Below are 27,776 nucleotides of genomic sequence, written 5' to 3' on the forward strand. Positions count from 1 at the left end.
ATTTTCCTACCGCAATCATGCGAGCAGTTCAGGCTAAGAAACAACCAAGTGACGTGGTCGATGACGCTGCTTTGTTAATTATGCACACCCTTAAAACACCCGTTTTGACCGTTTGGCACGCCTGCGTTCGGATCTCCACTCCCCGTTTTCAAGCACCTTCCCCTGTTACCACCCACAAACGCCTCAATCTGTCACTCAAATTATCAGGCATTCGCTATTTTGCGAGCACATGGATTTCGACCGCACTGACTGGTTCGCGCATGCGTATTACGAGCCGTACGCATGCGCAGTTGTGAGAACATCGCGGACGAGCGGCCGCTTACGAGCGGCTCTGAATCAGGCCTACTATTTACTAAATAGAGAGCGAAGACAAACCACACTATAATATTCCTATTGTGTGGACCTAAAGAGTATTGCAGGTAATTTAATATACATGGTATTTTCAAATGTAGAACATAGATTAAGTTACATATTTATAGTAATAGATAATTATGGAATAATAAAATGAAGATAAAAAAACACCTATTGGTCACACACTATTACAAACAGACTGCATGTCTTATGGTGCATACACACTGTCAGGTAAAAAGGACGATATTAACGATATCGTTATATTATATATATTTTTTTTTTATTTATTTTTTTTAAACCCCCCCTCCGAGAACCATACGATGGTCGATGCGCGGGCACGGATGGTCAATATCGACCATCGCCCGTGCATGCAGGCCAACATGGTTGATATCGACCAGGTTAGCCTGTTTACTATAGGGACCCGCAATCTTTGATTGCCGGTCGTTACGTTGTTTGGGGGTTGGTGCATGTTGCTGGATGCTCGACATCGAACATGCAGGGCGATCAGACGATGTCTGATCGTCCTGTGTGTGTGTGTGTGTGTGGGCCATTAGTGAGTGGCTACTAGAGTATAGTAAAATGTGTACTTAAATACAATATGCAATGTAGTCCTTTTTGGATATTAGAAAAAAATTTTTTAAGATCAATAAAAGGATGTTAGAAATGGCACTGATATGTTCTCAAATGTTTAAAGTGAGCTCATTAATGCTGGGTACACGCTGGCAGATATATTGGCCGATTAATTGATCGGCCAATCTGTGTTGTGTGTACCAGCTATATGACTGTGAACGTCGTCATTCACATTGCTGTGTGTAAAGCCACACATCCACTAGGTGACTGCGGCACGACAGTACGATTACAACATTGTAATCGTACCGTCATTGCTGTTCCCCTGCAGTGCCTACACTGAATGATTTGTCAATCAGTGTAGGCACCCTTCATCATCTGTGAACATGCCCAATCTGTTATCGACAGATTGACCGGCATCTTCACCCGATGATTGATGTCAGAAACGATCAGCCGGAGCGCACATCGCTGGTCATTTCAGACATTAGAGTGCACGTTTTGTGCACGATTAATGAGTGATTGCACGATTACGATGTTGGAATCGTGCAATCGCTCATTAATGTCTGGTAGTGGATGTGCGCCTTTAGGGCGGTCAGCCGACCACCCATTCACTTGAAGCAGAGGCCGTGAGGAGGGGGGGCGACACGCTCTGCCTGTGGTTCCTGGCTAGAGCACAAATGGTGCAAACAGCCGGCAGTGTAGATATTCTATTTTTGTTTTTGTATTCAGTATGAATTATGTTAATTTTACTTGCGTCCAAAGTAAGATGAAGAAATAAGACTTCATCTGTATGTCTAAAACAGTGGTCGGGGAACAGGGGTAAAATACCCCATTGGGGTAAAACTGAAATTCCTGGGGGTAATGGACAGACAGCCGGGCATGCATATGAATCATTGTATGCCTGGCTGTCCGTCCATTCCCCCCAGGAATGGAAGTCACTGGTGCCGGGTGCAGCGGCGCACACGCTGGACCCGGCATCAGTGACCTCCAGCCCGGCGCTGCAGGGAGGCTCTAAGCCGGACACTTGATGAGATATTACCAGTGGGCGCCCGGCTCATTCCCTGCAGCGCCGCGTTAGCCGGAGGCTGGAGTTCTCTTCTGAACTCCAGCTTCCAGCTCTCCCCATGCGCACTATGGGAGAGACATCATGACTTCTCTCCCATAGTTCTGAGGAGCAGCCGAGCGGACAGGACGGCGGCGGATGCAGGAGCAGGGATTAAGGTAAATTGTTTTTTTTTTTTTTTTTTTTTTTTTTTTTTTATATAAAGCATTTTAACTGTCGGCAGTAGAACTGTAAGCATGCTACCTTACCAACAAACACTGACGTCACTGTTAAAATGCTTTAAGCTGCATTTTAAATTTGTCGACTTAGTGCCATCGACATACCCCTGCCGATCTCATGCTTGTCAGCGTAATGACTGTTGATCAAGTGTAGTAGCCTTTTCCCGCGAGTCTCCTTCATCCTGTTTTTTAACTAGCTCCACTATGGTTGGAAATAACCTTTTTTTTTTTTTTTTTTTTTTTGTTGATGAACCAAAGATAATTAATTTTTCATGGCTGTGCTCATCGTCAGCCACAGGATCCCAGTCACATTGTTGCTTTTGCACAGTATGAATGTGTTTAGCAATAACCACTAAGTTTTTGCGTAGTGGTGAGACAAGAATCCAATGTTGAAGTCTACCTCTTACAAACACCTTTTGTAAATCGGTAATTGTTACAATGTCCATAGGAATGTGATCACATAAGGGAAGTCCCTGGCACTTATAAATCGCTAGGTTGCCCCTTACCTGCGTCCCATGCATTGTGTATGCCATTGGTTGATGTGCACAGTATTTGTTCACCACTACTGTGTAGAGCAGGGGTTTCCAACCACGGTCCTCAAGGCACACTAACAGTCCAGGTTTTAAAGATAGCCATAGTTGAGCACAGGTGACTTAATTAGTACCTTAGTTATTTTGATTTAACCATGTGCTTAAGCATGGATATCACGAAAACCAGGACTGTTAGTGTGCCTTGAGGACCGAGGTTGGGAATCACTGGTGTAGAGCATTGATGAATGGGCCTCACATCTAAGCATTCCTCATATTAGAACTGTCTTGCCTAAATTGGGGCAGTTGGAAGGTGTGCTGCACATTAAAGATGTGAGCAGTCTATATAATTAAACCGGTGTATGCTTACTTTGATACCGATGCTAAATTTATATAAATGTAATAATTATACAGGTCTGTGATGGTGGCTGCCTCCTGTGCAGCAGACACTATTCTGAAGCATAACTGAATGGGAGCAGCCCCTGTACTAGCAGTAGTATGCTCAGTGTGCTCAGTGTGCTTCTGAGAAACCCTTATTGACCTCCTCAAGATTTCTGCTTTCAGTACATTGGCCCTGAATGAGGAAATTAGATTAGTGCCACATATTAAGTGTTTGTTTGTTTTTTTGTGAGAATTTCTATTTGTCATAGCTACATTACACTTAAGTTCTTACTCAGGCTGTAGTTATGTTTTTGAAGCCTTACAGATAAGTAGAATAAACACTGACGTGTTAGCATATCAAAGTTCCATTGTGTCACTGCCTATTACTAACAAAATTCTTTTTTTTACTTCTAGCCTCAAGTTTCTCAATAGTATCATATAGAATATAGCAATAAATCAGATTTCAGTCAGTTGATAACAGAACAATAAGATGATTGAGGTCTAACATTAGATATAGGACAAGTACTTTGTGACCTAGACCTAACAAACGCTAAATCTATGGTTAGGAATGTGCTACAGCGCAGACTGGTTTTAGCTGTTGTACTGCTCACTTTCTGTGACAGGGTGCCCAGCTTCCCAGATTACCTAGTGTAACAAGTATAACTTGTTTTAAAGTATAATGGCAGATAAGATGAGCTCCTTCGCCTCTCATTGTGTGGGCATATTCATAACTGAGCATTCTATATCAGTTTTAGCTACCTGATCTACTTTTACAATAGAAGAAGGGGCCGCACAGGTGGATGGTATACAGTGCTAACCACAGATCAAATTCAAGTCTTTCTACTTTCCGACTGTCTTGGAATGTCCATGAGACTCACATATTTAACAAATTCCGCCGGACTCCTGTGAGAACCCACTCTACTGGATTCCACCCACTTTCCCAGTGAAGTGGGTGGGATGGGGCATGATGATGTGATTCATGGCAGATTGTCATTATATCCCCAACCGTTGCTACATGATACTGTCAATTGTGGCATTTTGTATATCATCTCCGTACCTGTCTCTACATAATAGAGTATAGGCATACTGTAAACAACCATTTTTCAAATGCAATCTACTGCATCTTGCTTGACTACATTGATTGTGGGGGTTCCAACCCTGGTGCCCCCTGTCTCTGTGCTGTTTGGGATCATGATTATATCTGGCAGATGCTTAGATCGTCATTACAATGGTCCTGACTGTCAATTACTTTTTCTAGGCCCCATTAGTTATCATGGTGGATGGTAATTGCAATGTGGTCCGAAGGTCCCAAAATGATGACTGATAATGTTGTGCTTTTCAAAACTTGTAGAAATCTAGTAATACTGTATCACTCTAACAATTTTTGATGAGGAAAGAGGAGTGGGCTGCAGCATGGGGGAATAAAGTCACTGTTGGATATCATTTCCCTTACTAGTTTTCCTGTGTGCTAGGTTTTATTGTCTAGAGACAAGTGACTGACATGGCAAGTAATGTGAGGTGTTTAGTAGAATGACTCTGAGGCACTTACTATATGAGTGGAAAGGCTGTACATTACTTCCTATTCCTAAATACAGGATCATTTATGAATAAACATATATTTAAGGAGGTACTCATTTTATATATTTTTTTCAAATACTTGCATTGCCTCTTTTTCTTAAACACGGACACAACATTTGTAGATTTTATTTTTATATATGCACATTGTTAGTTTTACCACAATTAAGATGGGTTTAGGTTATTTCATAGATTCTTAAACTCTGTCCTCAAGACCCCAAACAGTACATATATTCCAGGTTTCCTTACAGAATCAAAAGTGAAATAAATAGCTCCACCTGTGGATCTTTTAAAAAGTGTCCGTGAGTAATGAATACACCTGTGCACCTGCTAGGTGACCTGGAAAACTGTATCTGTGTGGGGTCCTGGGGACTGAGTTTGAGAACCACTGGGTAATTTGTATATTCGCTTGGTGTAAATTCAGCAGGTCCTTAAATATTTTTCTGTTTTTAAATGTTTCTCTTCTCTTCTCTCTTCAGTTGAGTGTTATGGTATTGAATGACGGGGGGCAAAATAAAACCTTTGGCTGTGTGGGTTCGTTTCTTTTATTCTATAAACTGTATATGAATGGGTTGAGTACGCAATCCCAGTGCACACAATGCCGGCAGTCGGAATCCAGACACCTGTAGCTAAGTAATTTCACCCTAACCCACCTTTCCCCTGCCGCAGACTAACCGTAACACTCCCCCTAGTGCCTAACACTAATATTTACCATCTGGATCACAGCCGCTGAGATTCTCGAACCAGGATTCTGACCCCTGTCAGGACTCTGGTGCCTAGGTTGTGGTCGCCGGCATTCTGTGCACTGGGATGCCAGCTACATCCCATAAAAACAGCTCTGGGTTATCATGTATTTACATAGCAGATAGGGATCATGATAGCAGCTTTATAAAGACAATGTTTATGAAGAAGTGAAAAAACTCCCTGAACTTTAAAGACCTTTAAATTTTATTTAACTTTCTTTGATTTATGATCTTGTGAATAAGCAACCTTATAAAACATAAAAGCTTTTTGTTCTGTGTTCACCAATTGCCAATTTAAATAATACTTTAATACATTTGACACAGAAGGAATGGCAGATTTTCATAATTATTGGCATTTTTCAATAACTAAATTGAAGCAAGAAACTCTGGCAGTTTGGTTAAAACATGTAATCCATGAATATGGACATTGGCGATGTTTTATTCACTGCACTCAAACTCTGGAAATAAACATTACGGAAGTCTATGTACTTAATTATAAGGACGTTAACTTTTATGTGATTTAAGTCTGTTCCTCCATATATAAATTGACCACATGCCTCTCTCTTTTTTTCTCTTTTTTTTTGTATGTTACAGGCAGTTTGGCAGAACTCTACAGCATCTGGTGTGAACATGAGAATAGCAGGTTGGTTGGTTTGTTGTGGCTTTGGAAATGTAGAATATGAATTATTCAAACGTTGAATGTTTTCATGATTGATATTTGTTGCAGATTGTCATTAAGTAACAAAATTATTAGACCAGGAACAATCTATCAGGTTGCTCTGTGTCCTGTTTAAAGCAGGATCATAGGTTTGAAGGTAAACCTTGCATAGCAAAACGGATAAGTCTTGCTGCTTTTCTCACCAAAATAGTTTGAATAAAGCATATATTTTCCATATATTAAATTACTGAAACTGCTCAGGTAAAGGTTAGTAAACCGATGTACAGATGTGTCCTTGTACACCTATCCTCCTTGTGCATGAAACAGCCCTTCCAGTCGCACCATGCCATAGTGTGACTCTGTAGAGCTGAGTGTCTTTTCGTGCGACTTTTTACCTTCAAAAGCATCTTATTCGCACAGCGATGCACATGCAGCTTCTACTGATTAAAATGATACACTGCATTCCTATATTCTGTGTGTGACTGCGGGTGTATCTGCATGCGCAGTGCTATGTTAATGTCACAGCTGCTGACACTGTAGTGTAGCATGTTGCATGCAGATGCACCCGCTCTCACGCGTTGTGTAATGCCACTTGCAGCGCATGGAGAATAGATGTATGTGGACACATCTGTATACTTGCCCATGTCACCTAACACATATAGACACACAAGGTTACCTCTATGAAAAATTTAAAAACTGAAACCTTTAAAACATTAGCAGGGAATATACTGGCATGGATTATGCCAACATTTCAAGATGGTTCTGACCCATTAATTGGATGCCCAGTCAGAATGGCACCAGGTTAATTATAGACCTGTTTTAAATAACAAATGTGACAAGGCTATTGGTAAGGCTTGTGCAAACATTTGATGACATTTGTGTCACCTGCAGCTCTTCTTCCTTCCCTGATAACCAGCCTAGTCTGTAGTGTAGTCTGTGTGTTTTATTTAATAAACCATCGGCTACCTCTGTAAATATTACAGTACTGTAAGAATAGCTATTGTCCAGTGCAACAAATATATAGAGGAATAATAATAACTTTTGTAATAGAGGGTTTAGTGCCCTATAAAACCTGAGCATTTAGCAATGCGGTCACAATGTTTGTTGAACATTTTGAAGCTCCTTTAATAGCAAATATTGAAACATGAATTTCCTGCTGCTTTGTAAATATTGAGTTAGTGATGGCTTGAAGATATTGTCGCTGAAGTACAATAAATATAAGACTTGTTACAGATTTATTTATTTTTTTGTTCATGTTTCCTTTGATTAGGTTAAGGTAAGTATGGTTAAATGAACTTAAAGTGCACCATAAAATGTTTAAACTAGAACACAGCAAACTACTGCAGCAAGAATAAAGGAAATGTTTAGCATACATTGTGTGGCATAAAGAATAAACTCTGTGCACTATAAACAGTCCATCATATCACACCTATGACCTGATTCACAGATAGTGACAGCTGCGTTTGCTCTCGTGTCTGAGTTTATACAAGTGTTTGTATGAGCGCTTCCCCTGGTGTACAAGCGTGCATCTGAATATGCCTGCACTGAGACGCCCACTTTCAGCCTCTCTGCACGCTGTACTACTGCCAGTGTTTCTGTAGATACCGCCATCGGCGCACCGTAAACACTTGCACCAGCCCTATGGCAGGTGCAGTTTATCTGTCTGATCTGGCCTCCTATATCTGCAGCTATGGGTCTGTGAACACAGCTGCCTGTATTGACGCGCTCTTGAGACAGAATTTTTTATTTTTTTTGCATTCACTTCTAGCCACCTCCCAGGAACGTCCATCAGTTTTCCGCCCCATTTCTGATACCGACTGAATCGATTGCAACAGCACCTTTGTGCATACTCCCTGTGTAACGTATGCACCATGGGGGTTTCGTAACTTTTTGCACTTGCGCAGTTGCAAACAGTCGTTCAACTATGTGAACATCGGGCTTATGTGTGACTCAGAATCAGACTCCTAATGTCCACCATTAGTCTCCTCATGTGCATTCAATGTCCCTCCATCCATCCATCCATCCATCCCATCATGACCAGAGATGACTCCCCACCATGCTGCTGCCACTGAAAGGACTGGAGTCGGCATCACCTTTGGCTACACTGGAGAAACGTAGAGGTTCTGGGCCTGACTCAGAGGTGGATGCAATCATGTTGCCGCTGTGATCCTGTATGTAGCGGTTGTGCGAAAGTATATAAATATCGCAGCCCCTGGGATTTGTATCGAGTCGCTCAAGTCCGCTTTTTTCGGTCACACATCAGTCGCTGCATCAATGTCCTGAGCATCCCATTGGTCACTCAGAATGTCCGTCTCAAATTAACCACAGGAGCCTTAACCATTGTGTATGAATTTGCAGTCCTACACATGCCTTCAATATGGCCGTGACACGTTGCAGCTGTCTAGCACATTCCCAAACAAATCTGTTAACTGGTCAATGAACTACTGGTTTGGTCAAACACCTGTGCTGTACACTACTTATGATTATTCTAGAGCAGAGATTGCCAGTCTACCGGAACCCCACAATATCAGGCTTGTGTTACAAATATTTGTGATCTAAGAAATGTTGAGGTGTAATATGTAGACAATATAGGTATTTGTTTTTTTACAGAAATGTCCATTTTAAATCATTCATATAAAAGATAACTTTGGTTATTTAAAAAATAAGAATATTTAAAATTCAAAACAAACAGTGGTCAGGTATGTCTGTAGATGTGTAAAGAGGGGGCTGGACTGCACACTGTAATTTTAAATGTAATATGTGGTGCTGCCATGCTGAGACAATGCAAGGGATAAAGAACACAGGTGCACACACACCTACTCGGTCCGGTACTCCCCAGTATAAGTATCCAATGGCTTCAGGTGCCCGAATACGGGATAGATGCAGGCAGAACAAAAAACGGCACTCACAGGATCTTAAATGCATAAATACTTAAAAGCATTTAAGATCCTGTGAGTGCTGTTTTTTGTTCTGCCTATATAGGCGTTAAACAGTATACACACAAAGGCGCTGTTTCGAATTAGATGGACGGTATCAGAAATATTTTGGAGAACTGGGAGGTGGCTAAACGGATGCATGGAGATGGTTCGTCTTATGGGCGTGTTCGTGGACGTGTCTGTAAAGTATTTACATGAACAGATGCTGAATCTTTTACTTTTGGAGGCCATACTCAGGCAGAGATACTGCAGCTGCCATAGGGTTGGTTCAAGTTTGCGATGGTGGCGTCTAAAGACACATCAGGTGGTATAACAGCTTCTTCAGTTGTTGACAGCGAGCGTCTCAGTCCTTGCACATTGATACACACGGATGTTCACCAGGGAAGGACATTCTAACTGCACTTGAATGAAGTTGCAGACGGACGACCACCAGAAGACACCGCCGCGCCTGTGGCCTCCTCTGAATTGGGCCTTATATATGTAGTAACAGTTAAGCTCTGTTAACTAAGTGATCACGACACAAACCAGTAAAGCACCCTTGTGTAAGAGACTTTACAGGACTTAGGTGCCCATCTCACGTATAAAAGTCCCTGGGAAAATTTGGAAATTTTGTTTTAGCTTTGTACATCTCTCAATATAAAATGTACATATGTATATGTTAATAGCTCTGTTTACATAAGGAACCGTGTATAACTGGGCTTCTGAACGCCAGACATCAGGTAACAGTTCATGCTTTGTGGATGTCTGTAATCGTGCACAGTTGAGTTAATCTATTGTGCTGGGTCGGTAATTATCCCACCTGCATCCACAGACCAAATCCCCAAAACATGGTCTTTTGGGAATATTTGAGGTTGGAGGTTGAGAACCACTGGTGAATACTAAAGGACAAATAAACTAAAAATCCAAAAAGTGCACTGGAAGCAATAATACAACAGCGCACTCTGCTGGTCAGTCACCCAAATAAGTGTTACTAAGATGTAGATACATGAGCATCATGATTTTTCAGGTGCACAGGCTCATTCTTGGTGTTGTGTTGGTTGCAGAAACATGCAACTATGTATACTGAAAAAATGGTAGATTCCATGCCCCTTAATAAACCGCTGGGTTTTGGACTTCACGTCAGTTTTATTTTTTCTCAATCAGAACGGCAGAATTATTGGAAATGGATTTCTTTGTATTTTAATTTTCTATCGGGTGGAAAAATATGATTGTTACAGCAAGGGGTATATTTACTAAATTTAGGGTTTTTAGCAGTGGAGATGTTTCCCATAGCAACCAATCAGATTCTAGCTATCATCTTCTACAAGGTGCTAGATAAATGTTAAGTAGAATCTGGTTGCTATGGGCAACATCTCCACTTCTAAAAACTCGCACTTTAGTAAATATACCCTCAAGACTCTCTTACTATAATAATTTGGAGGCAAATTTACATGAATTAATCGGGTTGGGTATGGAATACCGTCAGTCGGGATACCTTCTGTCAAAATGCTGACAGCGGCATCCCATTGTTCGATATCCCGATGGGTTGGGTAAATATTCTAACCCTCCCCCTTAAGTGCCTAAACCTAACCCCTCCCCCTCCTGGTGTCTAAACCTAACCTATGTCCGGGATTCTATCCGCCGGCATACTAACTGCATCCCGAATTCATCATGTGGTCACATTATTTGTAATTAATAGGTAAATTGATTACAGCCAAACATGGGAACATTAAGTACTATATAAAGTATCATGCCTTTCATCATTTGTATGAACGTCCATTGATGGCTTAAAATTATTTTGGAGGTGTGAAAGCACAAATGCAAAGATAAAATTAAAGCCAATGTTTATATCAATAAAATAACATTATTGTGGAGAACAAAATTGTGTTAACTATCCAACCATTCGACAATTTCTTTTAAATTTTCTAGTGCAATCCATATTCCATCCTATCTATATACCACTAACTTTTAAATGAATGTCATAAGTCAGATGCTTGCCAAGGACTTTGATAATTTTACCTAGAGCTGAGTTGAGCTTGCCAACAACTTCTCCTTCAAACTTTCTCATTAATTAGCAGTGGCTACAAGTCTAGTTTCGAAAATCAAATGTGTTGCTTAATTTTATTTTAAATGCTGCAGTATGCTAAAGAAAATAAGTAACCAACTTACTCCATCTTTAATATTTTGTATTCCTTTTTAGGTGCTATAAAATTTTTTGTAGCGGTGGCAGCATTTTTACTGACCTTTTACGTGATAACTCAAGTGTTGGATTTAAAGATGGTTTCTAATTTAGGGACATTTTTGGGTGAGTAATTTCTACCTTCCTTTATGTTGCTTAAGAATTGTATTTGTGGTTTGTGTGTTTCTGTTTGGTTAATAGCAGGGCTATTACTGACCCAGGCAAAGGAGTAGCTAGGTGCCATGGTGCCCGGAGCAAGGGTATGTTTCGGCGCCCCCCCCATCCCATGTATTGAATTGGGGGCACGGCCAACATGTGGGGACATGTTACATTTGAAAATAAAACCGATTTTAAAATCCTAAATTGGTCACAAAGGGCCTGATTTAGCAAGGAACTCAATTGCAATGCTGCACGCAGGCAATCCTTGCAATAATGCAAATGCAGCAGGACACCCCCTGCTGCATTTGTGATCCCAGCACTGTGACCGAGGTCGCGGGCTGGGAAAACCCTCGCGACCATCAATGATCAATGGTTGCAATGGTGAACGGCGCTGGGCAGCAAGCCAGCTGAGTAAGCCTCAGCTCACTCTGCCTGGCCGGCATGCGAGCTCCAAAGACTGCGTAAGTCCATGCTGTCTCTGGACTGCCCACTCCCGGAAAATGAGGCGGACACACCCTGTTTCCGGGAACGGCAGCCGACCCCGCCCCTGCACCACCCCTTAAATGCCTCAATCAGGCAAAGGCATTTAAGGGTCTGCGTGTGATTAAGCAGGATCAATTCTGCACACTCACAGAATGGGTCCTGCACACGCACAGATTCCCGATAATTGGGAATCGGCGTTCAGCAGTGCATTTATTTTCATATAGTACAAACATTTTCATATAGTAAATGCATTTTTTTTTTCTTTTTTTATATATAGTAAAAAATTTTTATGAATGTCAGTAGCAGTGCCTCCCCCCCCCCTCACTGATTGTAAGAGGTTCCTGATTCCTTTTATTTATTATTGCACCCATCAGTCAGTGACCTATTAATTATATTTCAGTGGTCTACTGATATATAATCAACAGGACACTGACTGATGGGTGCAAAAAATAAATGTAAGGTATGGGGACCTGCTACAATCAGGGGGGGCACTGTCATTGACTTTACTCCCCCTCACTGACAGCCCCTATAAATTATATGGTACATACTGTATTAGCCTATAAACAAAGTGCAGCCAGACCCAGAGAGCCAGAAGTTTTTTGTTTTTTTTTTGGTTCCCAGTTCGGTGCTGTACGCAGTGCCTCCTGGACATCACCTCTCTCCACACTCCCTTCTCTAGCCTGTCTCCCCGCCTGACATCATTCTGCGCTCCTGACCCGAGTGGTACGCCCTCTATCCTTCTCGGCGCCTGGAGCTTGCGGTCCACCGGAGCCGCCCTCCCTACGCCCCTGGACCCAGGCAACCTATTATACTGTGCCCCCAACTCCAAACAAGTTCTAAAGGTGGCGGAATTTATTTTCGCCCCTGGTTGTTTCGATGTGACCTGGCCTACATCAAGCATTCCAGTTCCCCACCTCTATCACTGGCACACTTTTTTCAAGGTGATGTAGGAGTAAAGGTGCCTACACACACAGCGATGTGCTCACGATCCTACCTGAGGCACAATTTCCCCTGAACTCTCTCCAGGCAGCTCCCCGACAGTCGTGGTCACGATTTGGAGTAAAAAATGTCCAATATGAATTAAGAACTATCGTGCATCCAGTGCATTGTGTCCCAGATTGACAAATCTGCCCTACAGCACGGCAGATCTGAAGATGTGATGTACGACGTGCGGGGACGCGCATCGTGGTAGTGAGTAGAAACTCACGATTTGTGCGTATTTTACACGATTTGTCACGATTCGTCGAAATCTGGCAAAACGTGTAAAAAATCGCCATGTGTGTAGGCACCTTAAGCATGCAGTGATGGATGAGTGAATAATACTGTAGCTGCTTATTTCCTACATCCATGTAAGAGGAGCACATCAGTGAAATATACATACTGGGTGGGATTGGATTTATTTACGAACCACTGGTGCAAGAGAAGGTGCATAATCTTTTAATTCAGACCTACTGTATATCTCTGCACTTCCTCTTTAAGCTATTAAGAATGTGCTTGTTACAAGTAAGGACTTGTCATGTATCCTGCTTACAGAAAACATTGCGTGGCCAGGACCCTTACTTCAAGCTCCAAGCCACCCCCTTTTTCTGCCACCTAAGGAAATGCCCCACTGGTAAAACGGCAAATTAAATAGAAGGGAAATGTGTTTTGTACATGGCACTTTTATAAATCCTCCTGTATTGCCATGCTAACTGGATTTTTTTTTTTTTTTTTGGGGTGGGGGGTGTATGTAAGTGGCACATAGCTGCTCTGTAAGTTTTATGGACTTTATTATATAGCATTATTGCATTGGCTTTGTGGACCACTTCATGGAGTTACTCCATCCTGCTAAACGTTATTATGTTAAGCTGTTGGGAAACACATTTTTATTTCTTATGTACTGCTTCTAATACATATATTTGTTTGTCTGCTTTAGCTGGATCATCACTGGACAGTGTGCCACATCCTAGTAAGTAAATGTACAGTAGGTAGACCTCTGTTTTAAATTATTAAAAATCTGGCACCTGACTACCATCTGGTATATTTTGTAATCTAATGAGAGATGCACTCTCTTACTATTACAACAAAAATAAATCTCATGTGATTACAAAAGAAATCAGATGGTGGCTCTAGTGTGTCTCCATTCCGTATAGTTCTAATAGTGATAATTTATACCCCATTTCCACCAAAAACCCAGCTCCAACCCAGGACACTGAGCACTGGTCAGAGCCAGGTTTTACCACTTTCACCCAGGAGGCTGGACTCTCTTCACACCGGACCCAGGTCTTCAGTGACCCTGGTCTTCCAGCATTACAGTGGACGCTTGGAGATTCATCTCCAAGTGCTACTGAAGCCAGCCGATCTGCTAGTCTTAGGCATGACCCGGATCATGCCGTTCACACTACACATTACCCGGGTCCTTTCCGTGTTCGACCCTCGTAGCTACCAAGGTCGGATTCCTGAATCAACTCTGTTTGTTTTTTAAGGACCCTTTTACACCAAGCCGCACAACTTTTAGGTTCTGCATCTATATAACGTGTAATTTACCGTCTCTCGCATACCAGTTTATTTTAGTCTGTCCTTGAGGCTTCCTTTGTCTACTATTTGAAGTCAAGTCTTGGTTGCTTTAATTCCTGCTGTCTTTCCCTCTTTTGTCTCTACATTGGATGATTGTCTCTGGTCTCAGGCATATAACTTTTAAAAAACTAGTCAGTGCTATACATTTTCAAATGTAATAAACAATCTTGAAACCGTTGTCTGTTCTACTCAATTTCTCATCTTGGTTTAGTAGGGCATGGGGGTTTGAGAGGTTCTGAAGGAGCTTTGCGCATTATGCACCCACACTGTGGAATGCCCTTTGTGGCACAACAAGACTTTCTTCTAGCCTCCAAACCTTCACGTCCTCAGGCACGCTTTATCAAATTCCTCAACCACCCAAATTACGTCCTATTTTACCCAATTACCTCCCTTCTACACAGTCCACACATAACTTTGCTGTGTGACTGGGTCATACAGCCCACCAAGAACCTCTGCATCTCGGTGGACCAATTTACCATACTGTATGTAGCACTTATCCTCCTCTACCAAATCCCCATTTCTCTATATAGTGTAAGCTTGTGAGCAGGGACCTATTACCTCTTTGCGTTATTACCCAGTCTTGTTTTATTACTGTTGTGATCCAAATTGTTAAAGCGCAACAGAATATGCTAGTGCTATCTAAATATTGATTTTTATGTGAAAAATAATGTAAAAACTGTAATGAAAACATTGTTGCTTAAACATCATGCAGAAGTGTAACCCACAAAGCTACTGCGGAACCTCATGGTGCCATCCACCTCCCCATGACTTCGTACATGTGTTCTTTTTATTTTGCCGCCACAGATAGTAGAATGTTAGGGTTTTTTGCTTCTTTGAACACACATTTCTCAGTCTAATATTAGAAGAAATATTCCTCCCTTCAGAGCATGCAGCTACAGGTTGAGTCTCCCATATCCAAATATTCCGAAATGCAGATTATTTTTTTTATTTTTTTTTTAGCGTGACTGAGATAGTGAAACCTTTTGCTTTTTGATGGTTCAAGTTGCACAAACTTTGCTTAAGGCACAAAATTATTAAAAATATTGTCTAAAATTGCTTTTATGCTGTGTATAAAGTATATATAAAACATAAATGCATTCTGTGTTTAGATTTGGGTCCCATTTCCAAGATATTTCATTATGGTATGCAAATATTCCAAAATACGGAATATTCCGTTATATCCAAAATACTCTTGGTCCCAAACATTTTAGATATGGGAGACTTAACCTGTATTAATAAGATATTCCTTTTTTTTTTTTTCTTAAATAAAGGCAAGGGTTGTTACTAGACTCTCATTCTAGTCTAATTGGCCTAAGAGAGATTTCCACACTTAGGGGTAAAGTGAGAGTTTTTAGAAGTGGAGATGTTGCCAATAGCAACCAATCAGATTGTAGCTATTATCTTCTAGAAGATGCTAGCCAAATGTTAAGTAGAATCTCATTGGTTGCTATGGGCAACATCTCCATTTCTAAAAACTCTCACTTTAGTAAATTAACGCCTTAGTTTCTCCTGCGAGGCACATACATGTGATATAAGGGATACTGATAAGAGAACTTACTATGGTATTGAAATCATGTGCTACAAGATAAGTTGGCCTTTACTTAAGCAACACCCCGTTAAAAGGCTGATGTAATCCTTTGCAAAATGTATTCTAGATAACCCATTCTTTTCTTTTTGCTTGCAGCTACTAAGGCACCAAGATACCGATGTGGAATTTCCAAGAGTTGCCCAGAGAAGCACTTTGCCTTTAAGATTGCAAGTGGTGCAGCTAATGTGGTTGGACCCAAGATCTGTGTGGATGACAATGTGTAAGTCAATTTATTTGTTACTTTACTGTCAAACTTTGCATTTTAATTCTTTTTCCCTCTTAGTTGGAATCAATGATGGCATAATATCTTGTATGTGATACTTGTTTCCTATTAAGATTTCCATTTGACCAAATATTGGAAAAGAGAATCTGTAATTCTTGTTTTTTTGTATTAAGCGTTATCTCTTGCTAGAAGTTGGCCAGTTAGTAGATCAGTGTTTCCCAACTCCAGTCCTTAGGAACCACTAACAGTGAGATCTCCTCAGTATCACTATAGAAATAATTAGCTGCACGTGTGGATCTTTTAAAATGTGTCAGCCAGTAATGAATACACTAGTGCACCAACTTGGAGATGTTTAAAACATGTGTAGTTAGGGGTTCCTGAGGAATGGTGTTGGGAAACACTTTAGTAGATAGATGATACCCTTTTTGCCTGGATTCAGGAATACTAGATAAAAGGCCTACCAAAACAAATGACTATGTTAGAACTACAGGGGAAGTTCATGAGGCCCTGTGTTGCCTGATGCTAGGGTGCAGTATACCAGGAACAAACAATTGATAAGTTCTGTACTAACTTTTTTTTTTCCAGTTTAATGAGTGGCGTGAAGAACAATGTTGGTCGTGGCATAAACACTGCCTTGGTTAATGGTAGGTTTTGTTTTTCTATTTTAAATGATCTGCTAGACTGTGGGCTGGAATGTGACTCTGAACCATCTCTACATAATTTAATGAAACCAACATTAATTTTTCATTCTTGGCACTATTAGTCAGCACCTGTAAGGTCTTCTACTGATGTTCCCTGGCTCCCCTTCATGCCACTAACACCACAAATAGTTTAGCTACTTGTAGTAAGTAAGCTCATAATCTATAATACTTCTCCCCATGGATTGATTAAAATTATAACTTCACAGTTGAAAATGCTAAAAACTGCAGAATTGCCCACTTTGGAACTGTGCTGTGGATTACAGTGCAATGTTTCATATTGTGTTTAAGCTTTTACCCTATCCCTAAAAATGGGGACAACAAATTTAAATTATTGTTTATTCCCCAACTACTGAGGTATAAAAATACACAGTCCTGTAACCTCAAAATCCATTAACTATTTTACAGTGAAGCTTTGTGTCTGTTAAAGGTTTAAGGAATTTCAATGCTCTGTTTCTAGGGAAAACCGGAGAAGTTATAGAAACAAAGTATTATGATCTGTGGGGAGGAGGTAAGGATGACTTATCAATTTTAATTGTACTAATCAGTCAAAGTTTGTATATGAAAATGTCAAAGATTAGTTTTTGACTGCTGACAAAAATAAAGAGTTTTTCCCAGGTGTAAACCAGTTGTGGATTTGGAGTGTATGTACTGGTTGGATATCGGCTCTAGAAGTTGTCCATTTTGCTGTAACATCTTAACTAGAGTTGCATTCTAATGTCAAAGAAAATGCAAACTAAATCATCCGCCTGTTCAATACCTCTGTGTTTTGTGTTGCCCAGATTAGTTACACATTAATATGATAAACTGTATTTAGTCATTTAATATACATCTAGTTGACACTACTTCAATTTTTTTTTCTAGATGTAACCCCTTTTATAGAATTTCTTCAGAAAATTCAAGATGGTACAATAGTTCTAATGGCAACTTATGATGATGGAGCTACAAAGTAAGTATATAATTTCCTGTTTTTTTTTTTATCAGATATTAGACTTTAAATGACTGTTGTAAATTCTAATATTACTGAATATTTGTCCCCTTTTACTGTAACAATTACCTCGACAGGGGCAGTTTACTCTGAATTCATTTTGGTTAATTTTCTTGGCTTACGTACTGTAATTCTGTGTTGGTGTCCATAAGCAATCAGTGAGGAAAAAGGGGTCATTGCTTAGCCTATTTCTGATGCTGAATCTTCTTTCGTTTTTTTTTTTTTGTTTGTTTTTTAAGTCCTTTCATCAGTACATTAGTGATAGTCCTGCAATGTAATACACTACAAAAGGAGATCAATATGCTGGAAAGTAAGGGTTTGGTGGTGGATCCAATCCAAACATCAACTAAATAACCCTTTTTATAGCAAAGTAGTGTGCTGCATGAGAAATGTAAAATATTTTGAGACTTATGTCTATATGTTGTAATATTGTTCTCTACCTTCTACTGTCACCTGTTACTGCTGAGTAGGGGTGCCCCAAAAATTTAAAAGCGAGAATTTCACTGATACAGTGGACATGTACATAATATGGAACAATTGCAATTGAACTCCGAATCAAATTTGTCGCTCAAGGTTAGCTGTTTTTGTTTAAATGAGTGTTTAAGCGTTTCCATTTTTAAACGGGATTTAAAAAAAATCTTAATTAAGTATTGTATTTTTTTTTTTTTAAATTGCACCTCAAACTATTCTTAGCATGGAGGAAGATTGTATGCTTTAACACTTGGCTAAAGAATAGGTGGAAGGGTCTGGACATATTGGCCATGAAATTGGAAGGATAGAACTGCTTACATCCTATGTTCTTGGTCAGGAACTCACATGTTTTTCATGTAGTGGTATTTAATCTAAGTATGGGGGACAACAAAAAGGGATTTGGTTATTGTGGAACGTTAAGGAGAAGCAGTATGGTGTTACATGCTAGCAGTTTCATAATAAGCCCCTTTAACTGATTTCAGACATGTCAAGGAATAGTTTAGCTGTGAATTATTGTACACTGATAACAGGGACGGGGAGAGTTCTACCCTGTTTAAGAAAGCAACGCTAGAAATTAATGCTAGTTTTTGAAATAGTGGCAACTTATAGACCATCAGAATAATATAATTCTAAAAATGAACAGTGGAAATTATTAACAGATTAATAGGACCTGTGATCCAGACCTCAGAACATATTAACAGGATGGATGCGCAGTGAATGTGCGAGTGGCGATTAGTGTACACAAGAAGTAACTTAACCAGGTGAAAGGCTTATTAGTATAAACAGGTGACATTAGACATACGGTTTATCACAGGTACAGATTGCAGATATAGTGTCAGATGCATCTTGGAGCGTGTAATGTGCCACTCCAAGATGTATAGATATATCTTGGAGCGACACACTACATCCTGGCGTTGTAGTGTGACGGCTAATATTAGCTTCTATGCCCTGGTGGTGTGCAGCAATATGCTCCCTATGGTAAGCGGTGGATATTGGGGCAAACTGTAGGGCCTTCTATGGCTCTGTGGAGTGGAGAGTCTCAGGGGCACGTCCATACAGCATGGAAACCAATGGAGAAGGACACTCTGTAAAGGTGCGCATACCAGAAGTCAGTCCTCTGGGAAAGAGCCATGGTGAGTCCTAGTGCCTGATGGTTCTCTGCCATGATCAGAGGTAGCGCTGAGCGCTACTCATCTAACAGAAATCACTGAAATGTCATTTACATATATGGAGTTAATTATAGTGGGGTTTAATTTTTATCCGATGTGGACTGGAATTTGCCATATTAGACAGAAGTATTACTTTTAAGTTATTTAAACAGCACACACATATACAGCGTTTTACAGAGATTGTCAGTCATTCACATAAGATCCTGCCAGAGTGGAGCTTACAATATATATTCCCTATCACATGGATGTATATACACACTATTGTTGTTTTTTTATTTTATTTTTTGTGAGATGCCAATTAACCTACCAGTATATTTTTGGAATTTGGGAGGAAACCAATAAAAACATGAGAAGGACATACAAACTCCACACATATAATGCCTTGGTCAGGAATTGAACTCATGACCTCAGGGCTGTTCTGTATTATTGATAACCACTATGGCAGGACAATTGACATTGTGGATTACTGTCATGGGGACGTCATCAAATGATTGGAGGCAATCCTAGATTTCGTACTAACACATGAAGATGCAGGGCCAAATGTAATAGGGTGAGAGTCTAGAAAATGTGAGACCTTAGCAGTAAACTCTCACACTTTTTAAATTCTGCCAATGTAATAGAGTCCGAGAACAGGCAAACTCAACATGTTTTTACACTCAAAAAACCTCACGATTTAAACTCTCATCCAGATGTTTTCCCATTTTGAAAATACAACTCCACCAATGTAATAGTGTGAGAGTTTACTGATAAACTCTCTAATTTTCTAAACTCTCACCCTTTTACAAATCTAAAAACAATTGTCACAACTTGTGCCCTGGACTGCCTCTTCGTCTTACTCCTAGGTACACCCAACCTATACCATTTACACCAAGGAAAAAAACTTTTGAAATAATACACAAGTGCTATCCCAATAACTCCAAAAAATGTAATAAGTTGGAATTTTTCTATTACCGTATATACTCGAGTATAAGCCGACTTTTTCAGCACATTTTTTGTGCTGAAAAAGTACCCCCTCGGCTTATACTCGAGTGAAGTGTAGCGCTGACCGGACGGAGTTCGGTCAGCGCTATACAGCACAAACACACAGCCGCCGGAGCCGGCAGCTGTGTGTTTGTTGTAATCAGCAGCCGCTGAGAGTCTGTCAGACTCTCAGCGGCTGCTGCTGCTCCCACTGTGGGAGCCATCTTCCGGCTCCCGCAGTGGGTAATGGGAGAGACGTCATGAGTAATGACGTCTCTCCCATACAAAGCGGCCGGAGGAGCGGATAGCGGCGGGACCAGGAGCGGGAGTTTCAGGTAAGTGATTTTTTATTTTATTCTTATTATGTCTCTCTCTACTGGGGGGGGGGGGACTACAGAGGGCACTACCAGGGGGCGATTACTACAGGGGGCACTAAAAGGGGTTATTACCACTGGGGGAACTACCAGGGGGGGATTACTACAGGGGGCACTAAAAGGGGGGATTACCACTGGGAATACTACCAGGGGGGGATTACTACAGGGGGCACTAAAAGGGGTTATTACCACTGGGGGAACTACCAGGGGGGGATTACTACAGGAGGAACTACCAGGGGAGGATTACTACAGGGGGCACTACCAGGGGAGGATTACTACAGGGGGCACTAAAGGGGGGGATTACTACAGGGGGCACTAAAGGGGGGGATTACTACAGGGGGCACTAAAGGGGGGGATTACCACTGGGGGCACTAAAAGGGGGGATTACCACTGGGGGCACTGAAAGGGGGGATTACCACTGGAGGCACTGAAAGGGGGGATTACCACTGGAGGCACTGAAAGGGGGGATTACCACTGGGGGCACTACTAGGAGGGATTACTACTGGGAGCACAACCAGGGGGAATTACTACTGGGGGCACTACCAGCTGCTGCCATTTCCCACCCTAGGCTTATACTCGAGTCAATAAGTTTTCCCAGTTTTTTGTGGTAAAAGTAGGTACCTCGGCTTATATTCGGGTCGACTTATACTCGAGTATATACGGTATATACAGTCCTTTCCAGTACTATCCACCAGTCTGTTCTCCCTCCTGACGTTCACTAAAGGTTTCTTTAATATTCACTCTCCGAGTTCCTTCCCTCCCTCCTTTATCCGGTTCATGGACAAGTACACTAGTTTTATCAATTTATATTGTATCACCTACTATACAGCCAAAGGAGAATATCCCCACATACCCGGTAGTCCTTGCCAGTTGTAAAAGACAATAGGCTGCATGGGTAAACTACACATCAAATTAAATAAGCTAAATCTACGTGTTTCAAACAGCAGTCCTTCCTCAGGATGTCTCACCCTATTACATTTGACCCGCAGTATGTAATGCGTCTGTTAGCTGAAACTACTGGTTTCCATCGGTTATAGTGGTTTAATATGGGAGCAGTAAGGCACAAATGCACTTAAATGTTTAATAAAAGCAGAGTTTAATCAAATGAGAAATCCTTTATGTGGAGTGGGCATTGATACTGTAGGTGGGACTCGGGAGCATTGCCATAAACTAAAGCATAAATTATCAGACAAAGAAAGCTTTCTATCAGATATGACTAGATATGTTCACAAAGTCAATTGAAATAGAAAGCTAATCTGGTTCTCCAAGGAGTGACCGATATCATAAATGGCAAGAAAATTACATATAAGAATTAGACAGTCCCAATAAATATGCAGATAATCTGAGACTAAACTACTCTTTCCATATTGTAACAAATTACAAAATTCAAGGCAGATTTGTCGCTGGAGATAATGTAAAAGAAATCTAATCTAGCGGAGGTGTTTTTCAAGTGTATATAACATGATCAGGGTGGATTAATGGCTAGAGTATTTTAGGTTTTAGCAAGCTACTTTATATGTATCTTACACCAAATAAAATAAAAACTTAAATTACTTTTTGCCTCCTAGTGGACCGGATCTACCGGTTGGCCAGGATGGCACTTGCCAGTGGTGTCGGTTGATGGGGGTGCCACACAGCAGAATTCCTCAGGGATCAGGCGTGTTTGTATTCGCTAGTGGAGCTTTGTAGCTTTGTAACAGTTGATACTCCAGAGTGGAGCAAATAAAGGGACTGATTCAGAGTTGGGAATAGAGAGAGATATCTCTCTCAACTGATCATCTTGGTGAAACCATGCTGCACTGCAGGTGGGGCAGATTTAAAATGTGCAGAGATATTTAGATTTGGGAGGGAGGTATCCAAACTGACATCTAAATTATAGAGCAATAATAAAGCTGTGCAGTATTTGTGGGCTACATGTAAAAGCAGCCAGTATTTATCCTTCATGCAAAAAAAAAAAAAAAATTGTGTTTACACCCGTTGCATTGCAACATGGTTTGTCCAAGCACACAGTTAAGTGCTATCTCTCTCTATTCCCAACTCTGAATCAGGAATCAGGCCCAAAGTGCATATTGATTTAAATAAAATAGAGAAATGGACTGAAGTGTGTGATCTTAAATGTAATACATCAAAATGCCATTTACGTGTGGGACACCCGACTCTGAAAGCCAAATATATATATTAAATGGTAAAGTTTACTATAGAAGAAAAGGACATTGCATTACATAGTTTTAGTTGAAATAAAGGTAGTAAAGCAGGGGTAAAAACCAGTACAATAGTTGGTTGCATAGCAATATGTAATGGTAGCAGTAAGAGCAGTTGTACAGTATAGTCACTTTATAGGTCACCATGAATACCACGTACAGTTCTGGAAGACCGAAGACCGATCAACAAAAAATTATTTAATGAAATACAAAAAAAAAAGTCTGAGAGTGTTTACTAGAATGAAGCATGGGCTGCATAATAGAATTTGATCAACAAATACTTTAAGAGATGAACCTGTAGGAACAGAGATAGTTTAGCAGATAAAAACATTTGAATATATAAAATGTAATGGTGTTCAGAAAGGCAGTATTTTCTAAAGCAGACTTGTAGGGGGAACACGTTGAAATCTGGAGGTAATGCATAATGTAAAAATATTATTTTAGGTCGAAGTCTAAGCAGACCAGGTTATTTTCTGCTCTTTCCCTGTAAACACCACCTGTTTATAAAAAGGTTCACATTGTTTGCTTTAAGGGTAATGATTTATGATCCTCCCCCAGTGACCTGATTGGCTGGGAGCCTGGGATGTGAGTCACATGTCAGACCTAAAAGAGAGAACTCGCCAGGAGCCACCACTGAAGTACCAAGCTGTGTGCCACACATTGCTCCCTTTGCAGCTCACTGTGCTCCCCTGCAAGTGTCAAGCCTTGGAAAGAGATAAAGTGGAAAGAGATAAAGTATCAAACAATCAGCTTCTAACTCTCATTTTTCAAACGCAGCATTTAAAATGGCAGAAGCTGATTGGGTAGTACTTTATCTTTTGCCACTTTCTCTCTCCACAGTTTGATACATCTCCACCATAATATTTTTGTCGTGTTTTTATTTATTATTTTGTGGGAGATAGCGTGGCCGACCCAGATTTGGCCGTCCTCCCCTGTACTTTAGCCCGCCCCCGCTATTTACTGACCTGGTTGAGTCACACCCATCCCCATCATAAGGGCCAATTCCGCCCTACGCCACCCTTTGGTGCCTCTCACTATTTATATCATACGGATGTTCTGTACAGTTAAATATTAACATTTGCTCATAATTAGGAGACATAATGAATACAATGCTATAATGTCTAGGTGTCAATTGTTAGTGTTTGTGTGTCTCTTTCTTTAGTTCATTGAATTTCATGCAAGTGTAAATATATTGAATTAATTGTGTTTAACAAATTGCAGGCTCAATGATGAAGCACGAAAAATTATTTCTGAACTTGGAAGTACAGTCATCAATTCTTTGAGCTTTAGAGACAACTGGGTCTTTTGTGGTGGAAAAGGCATAAAGACAAAAAGTCCATTTGAGCAGGTTAGAATTGTAAATGTATCCGACTTTCTTTTTCTTTTTTACTTCAGTGCTTATTCACCTGCAGGTTAATTGATTTAAATTTCAGTAGGTGGAAAATGTTTGGAAAATTCTGTGAGCCAATCATAAAGTAGGGTTCATTTTCAAAGTTTAACAGAAACCTTTTTTGCTTTTACTCCTGTACGAAAGTATGATCCATTGGTTATCTAATAGAACCTCTTATCTTATAGCATATATTTATATCTTAGTGCAGCTTTGATTAAGTGCACCAGAAATGGTTCCAGCCCACTCCTTGTAGTACAGCATGCTATTGCCAAGATACAACATGCTTTTGGTTTTTTGCTCCTCTTTTTATTTGCGCCTGTAAATCGTGAATACAGGAGATAGCTGTTATGCTCTAGTGGTAGCTGTTAATTTTACGGCTTGTTCTATCAGAATTATATAGCAGAAAAAGACCTTTTAATATCTGTAAAATATCATTATATATATATATATATATATATGAACTCCGCACTCGCATCCTCATAAGGACACATAGGCAGGGTGCTCCTTTTAAAGAACATAACTTAAATGTTCCAATAATATAGTCCAGTATTGAGGGCATGAAGACCCAAATGAGGGCACTCACTGCTATCGGAAGAAAAAAAAAAAAGTTTTATTGTTCAAACATCACCGAAGTCTTTGGTGCTGTTTGAACAACAAAAGCAGAGAATACTTCAATAGTTGGCACATATTGTCCAATATTAAACAGCCTTCATAGGGCACGGGGAGCCATGCTCAAAACCTGGCTGGTTCCAACAGCTGTTTTGGGTCACCTTCGTCAGGGAACCACTTTGTGGACTTTGTTGGACCTGCTGCTACAAATGTTGTTGTCCTAGCACCTGCAATATAGATTCATCTAAGTGATGCGTGCGATCTACATATATATATATATATATATATATATATATATATATATATAATTAAACTATACTTTTTATTTCTAACATATAGGTTATATATAAATATTTAAATAGAACATGTAGGTAGTCGCATTATTTATAACATTATAGAAATAGTTGTTTCAATTTATGAATCATAAACATACAAATGAGCTTCTATTTGCAGGTGGTTAAATTAGATGACATATAATATTATAGTAGTATGTGTGCCGCGCTAAGTTACTAGCATCTCCGGGAAGGTTTGTAAATAATGTGAACAGAGAGGGACCACTTGCAGGGTGTATATGAATAATGTCAGTAAATGGATGTAAATAATAAAATATATATGAAAATAAATGAAAACCTAAATAAATAGAAGCAGAAAACTTAAAAATAAAAGTGAAGAGTACAACCAAGATAAATAAAAGAGAAGAAATTCTGAAACACGGTGGGAACTCTGGAGCGGTGCCGTAATTGAGAAACTTGCATTTTGTATAGCTTGACTATACACATCACTTTTGTTAAGTAGAATCCATGGAGTAGATCCTGATATACAACTCTAGGACTATATTTGGTGATAAACAACTATTTTAGAGTGTCCATTTAGGCAAGGTGCACATACAGTAACTATCAAAAATGTTCTTTTTTCCCAGAAGTACAGAGATGCTGCAGTTGTAACTCTGTTTCTTCTCTCTAGCACATAAAGAACAATAAAGACACAAACAAATACGAGGGCTGGCCAGAGGTGGTGGAAATGGAAGGCTGCATTCCCCAGAAACAGACGGACTAAACAGCTTATACAACATATCCAAAATAAACTTGAAAAACCATGCATCTTGGAAAAGCCAACAACATATAATGAAATATACTGAAAGCTTTCATCCATCATTGTTGATGTGAGCATGAGTCTACATGAGATTTATTTATTGCTAACACAAATAGGTATTTTTGTAAAGATTTTAAATGGAAACAATCAAATCTTCTGGGATGTGCTTTTTACCTGGGCTTTGGTGCATCTCTGCTAACAGCAGCTGGATCGGAAGCCAATACCGGCACTCTTGTGATGACATTAATTTGTTCATTTTCCTTCAAGAAAAATATAAGCTTTTCACATTTAGACTTTATTCCACCAAAGAAAAGGAATTCTCTCTCTCTCTACATGGATGAAGAAAGAAATTCCGAATTGTAGGCTAGAAATACATCTTACACCATAGTTGTCAAATTGTTCTGTTTCGTGTTTTGTTTTGTTTTTTTCTCCCTTTTTGTAATAGAATTTTAACAAACCGTTGTATGTTTATTTGTTTCGTTATTATTATTACTATTGTTGTTGTCCAATCTACTAATGGGATTTCTATTGAACAGTGCTTCAGGACACACTATCAGTTTTTCAATGGGCTCCAATGAATATGGATATATTCGGTGCAATGTCACAGCGCTGACACTGAAGCTTTACTTTTGGTCTAATGCAAGAAGCACAATTAGGAATAAATGTGGATGTATATACAGTATTTGGTGGCTAGTTAATACCTACACACCATAATTACCATATAGTAACACATACAATAGTGCTTTAGTAAATGTAATTTATACAATGTTTGTTACAGTAAACAGTTTTCAAGTCTAAGATGAATTTAATACTTTGTTTTACAATTAAAACAATTGCATTCCATACTTGGCCCCTTATATTGTTTTTCACCACATTTCGCTACTACGGCTAGTAATATTTTGTACTGTTAATGACCTTCATGATAATGGTAAGTTCTATAACTATTTATAAACTGTTACACCCCAGCCTTCTGTTAATATACAATGTCTTCATCTTGAGAAGTGCGATATGCAATGAACTGATAAGATGTGTTGTAAAATAGCAATGTATATATGATGAAATAAAACCTTTTACCCTATAAATATTTTTTGGGTAAGCACACTGCTTGCAGACTCGAACTGTACTTACATGTAGCATGATACTGTTATATTGAAAGGGAAATATAGAATAAGCAATATTGGTAACCACTTGTTTGCCATATCCACAATGATAGACTCCTTTTTACCAGCTGCTTTGGTTTACAAAGATTTAAATTATCTGCACTATGTTAGAAGTCATTTCAACTCAAATAAACCTATAGTAAACTTATTGTATTGGTTTACTTGCTGTCTAAATATGTTTTTTTTTTCATGTTTTGCATTCCTCCTTTATTCCAATTGTTTATACAGTATGTTTAACTTGTAATTTGTTTTTCACAGCAGAGGTCAGTGACAAAGGTGTTAGTAATTGAATCCATTTCTCATCTTCAGAATTTATTTGTGGCTGATGCTAATCATATTGATGATGGGGGCTTTAATAGTACTAAACAGTTATATTAATTAATCCCTAACCATGATCCTCACAAGTGTGGTATGATTAAAAATATAGATATCTAAACACAGCCCCAAAAACAATGCTGAAGAGGTAAATTACAGTACA

General features: G+C 39.7%; 1 protein-coding gene across 4 annotated transcripts in view; it reads left to right on the top strand.

Annotated features, from left to right (window-relative positions):
• FAM3C (FAM3 metabolism regulating signaling molecule C) overlaps nucleotides 1-27,446 on the top strand; it is a 46,497-nt gene extending 19,051 nt beyond the window's left edge. For all 4 annotated transcript variants that reach the window (XM_088457668.1, XM_088457666.1, XM_088457665.1 and 1 more), the window contains 9 exons: nucleotides 6,020-6,068; nucleotides 11,199-11,303; nucleotides 13,735-13,767; nucleotides 16,060-16,183; nucleotides 16,772-16,830; nucleotides 17,345-17,395; nucleotides 17,749-17,833; nucleotides 24,269-24,395; nucleotides 26,010-27,446. In XM_088457668.1, coding sequence (XP_088313794.1) covers nucleotides 6,056-6,068; nucleotides 11,199-11,303; nucleotides 13,735-13,767; nucleotides 16,060-16,183; nucleotides 16,772-16,830; nucleotides 17,345-17,395; nucleotides 17,749-17,833; nucleotides 24,269-24,395; nucleotides 26,010-26,102 — 690 coding nt within the window. In that variant the 5' untranslated portion in view covers nucleotides 6,020-6,055 and the 3' untranslated portion in view covers nucleotides 26,103-27,446. The remainder of the gene's footprint in view (nucleotides 1-6,019; nucleotides 6,069-11,198; nucleotides 11,304-13,734; nucleotides 13,768-16,059; nucleotides 16,184-16,771; nucleotides 16,831-17,344; nucleotides 17,396-17,748; nucleotides 17,834-24,268; nucleotides 24,396-26,009) is intronic.
• Nucleotides 27,447-27,776: the final 330 nt, after the last annotated feature.

This window comes from Taudactylus pleione, unplaced genomic scaffold, assembly GCF_031769625.1.
Source record: "Taudactylus pleione unplaced genomic scaffold, aTauple2 ptg000041l, whole genome shotgun sequence".
In the NCBI taxonomy this organism is placed as follows: Eukaryota; Metazoa; Chordata; class Amphibia; order Anura; family Myobatrachidae; genus Taudactylus; species Taudactylus pleione.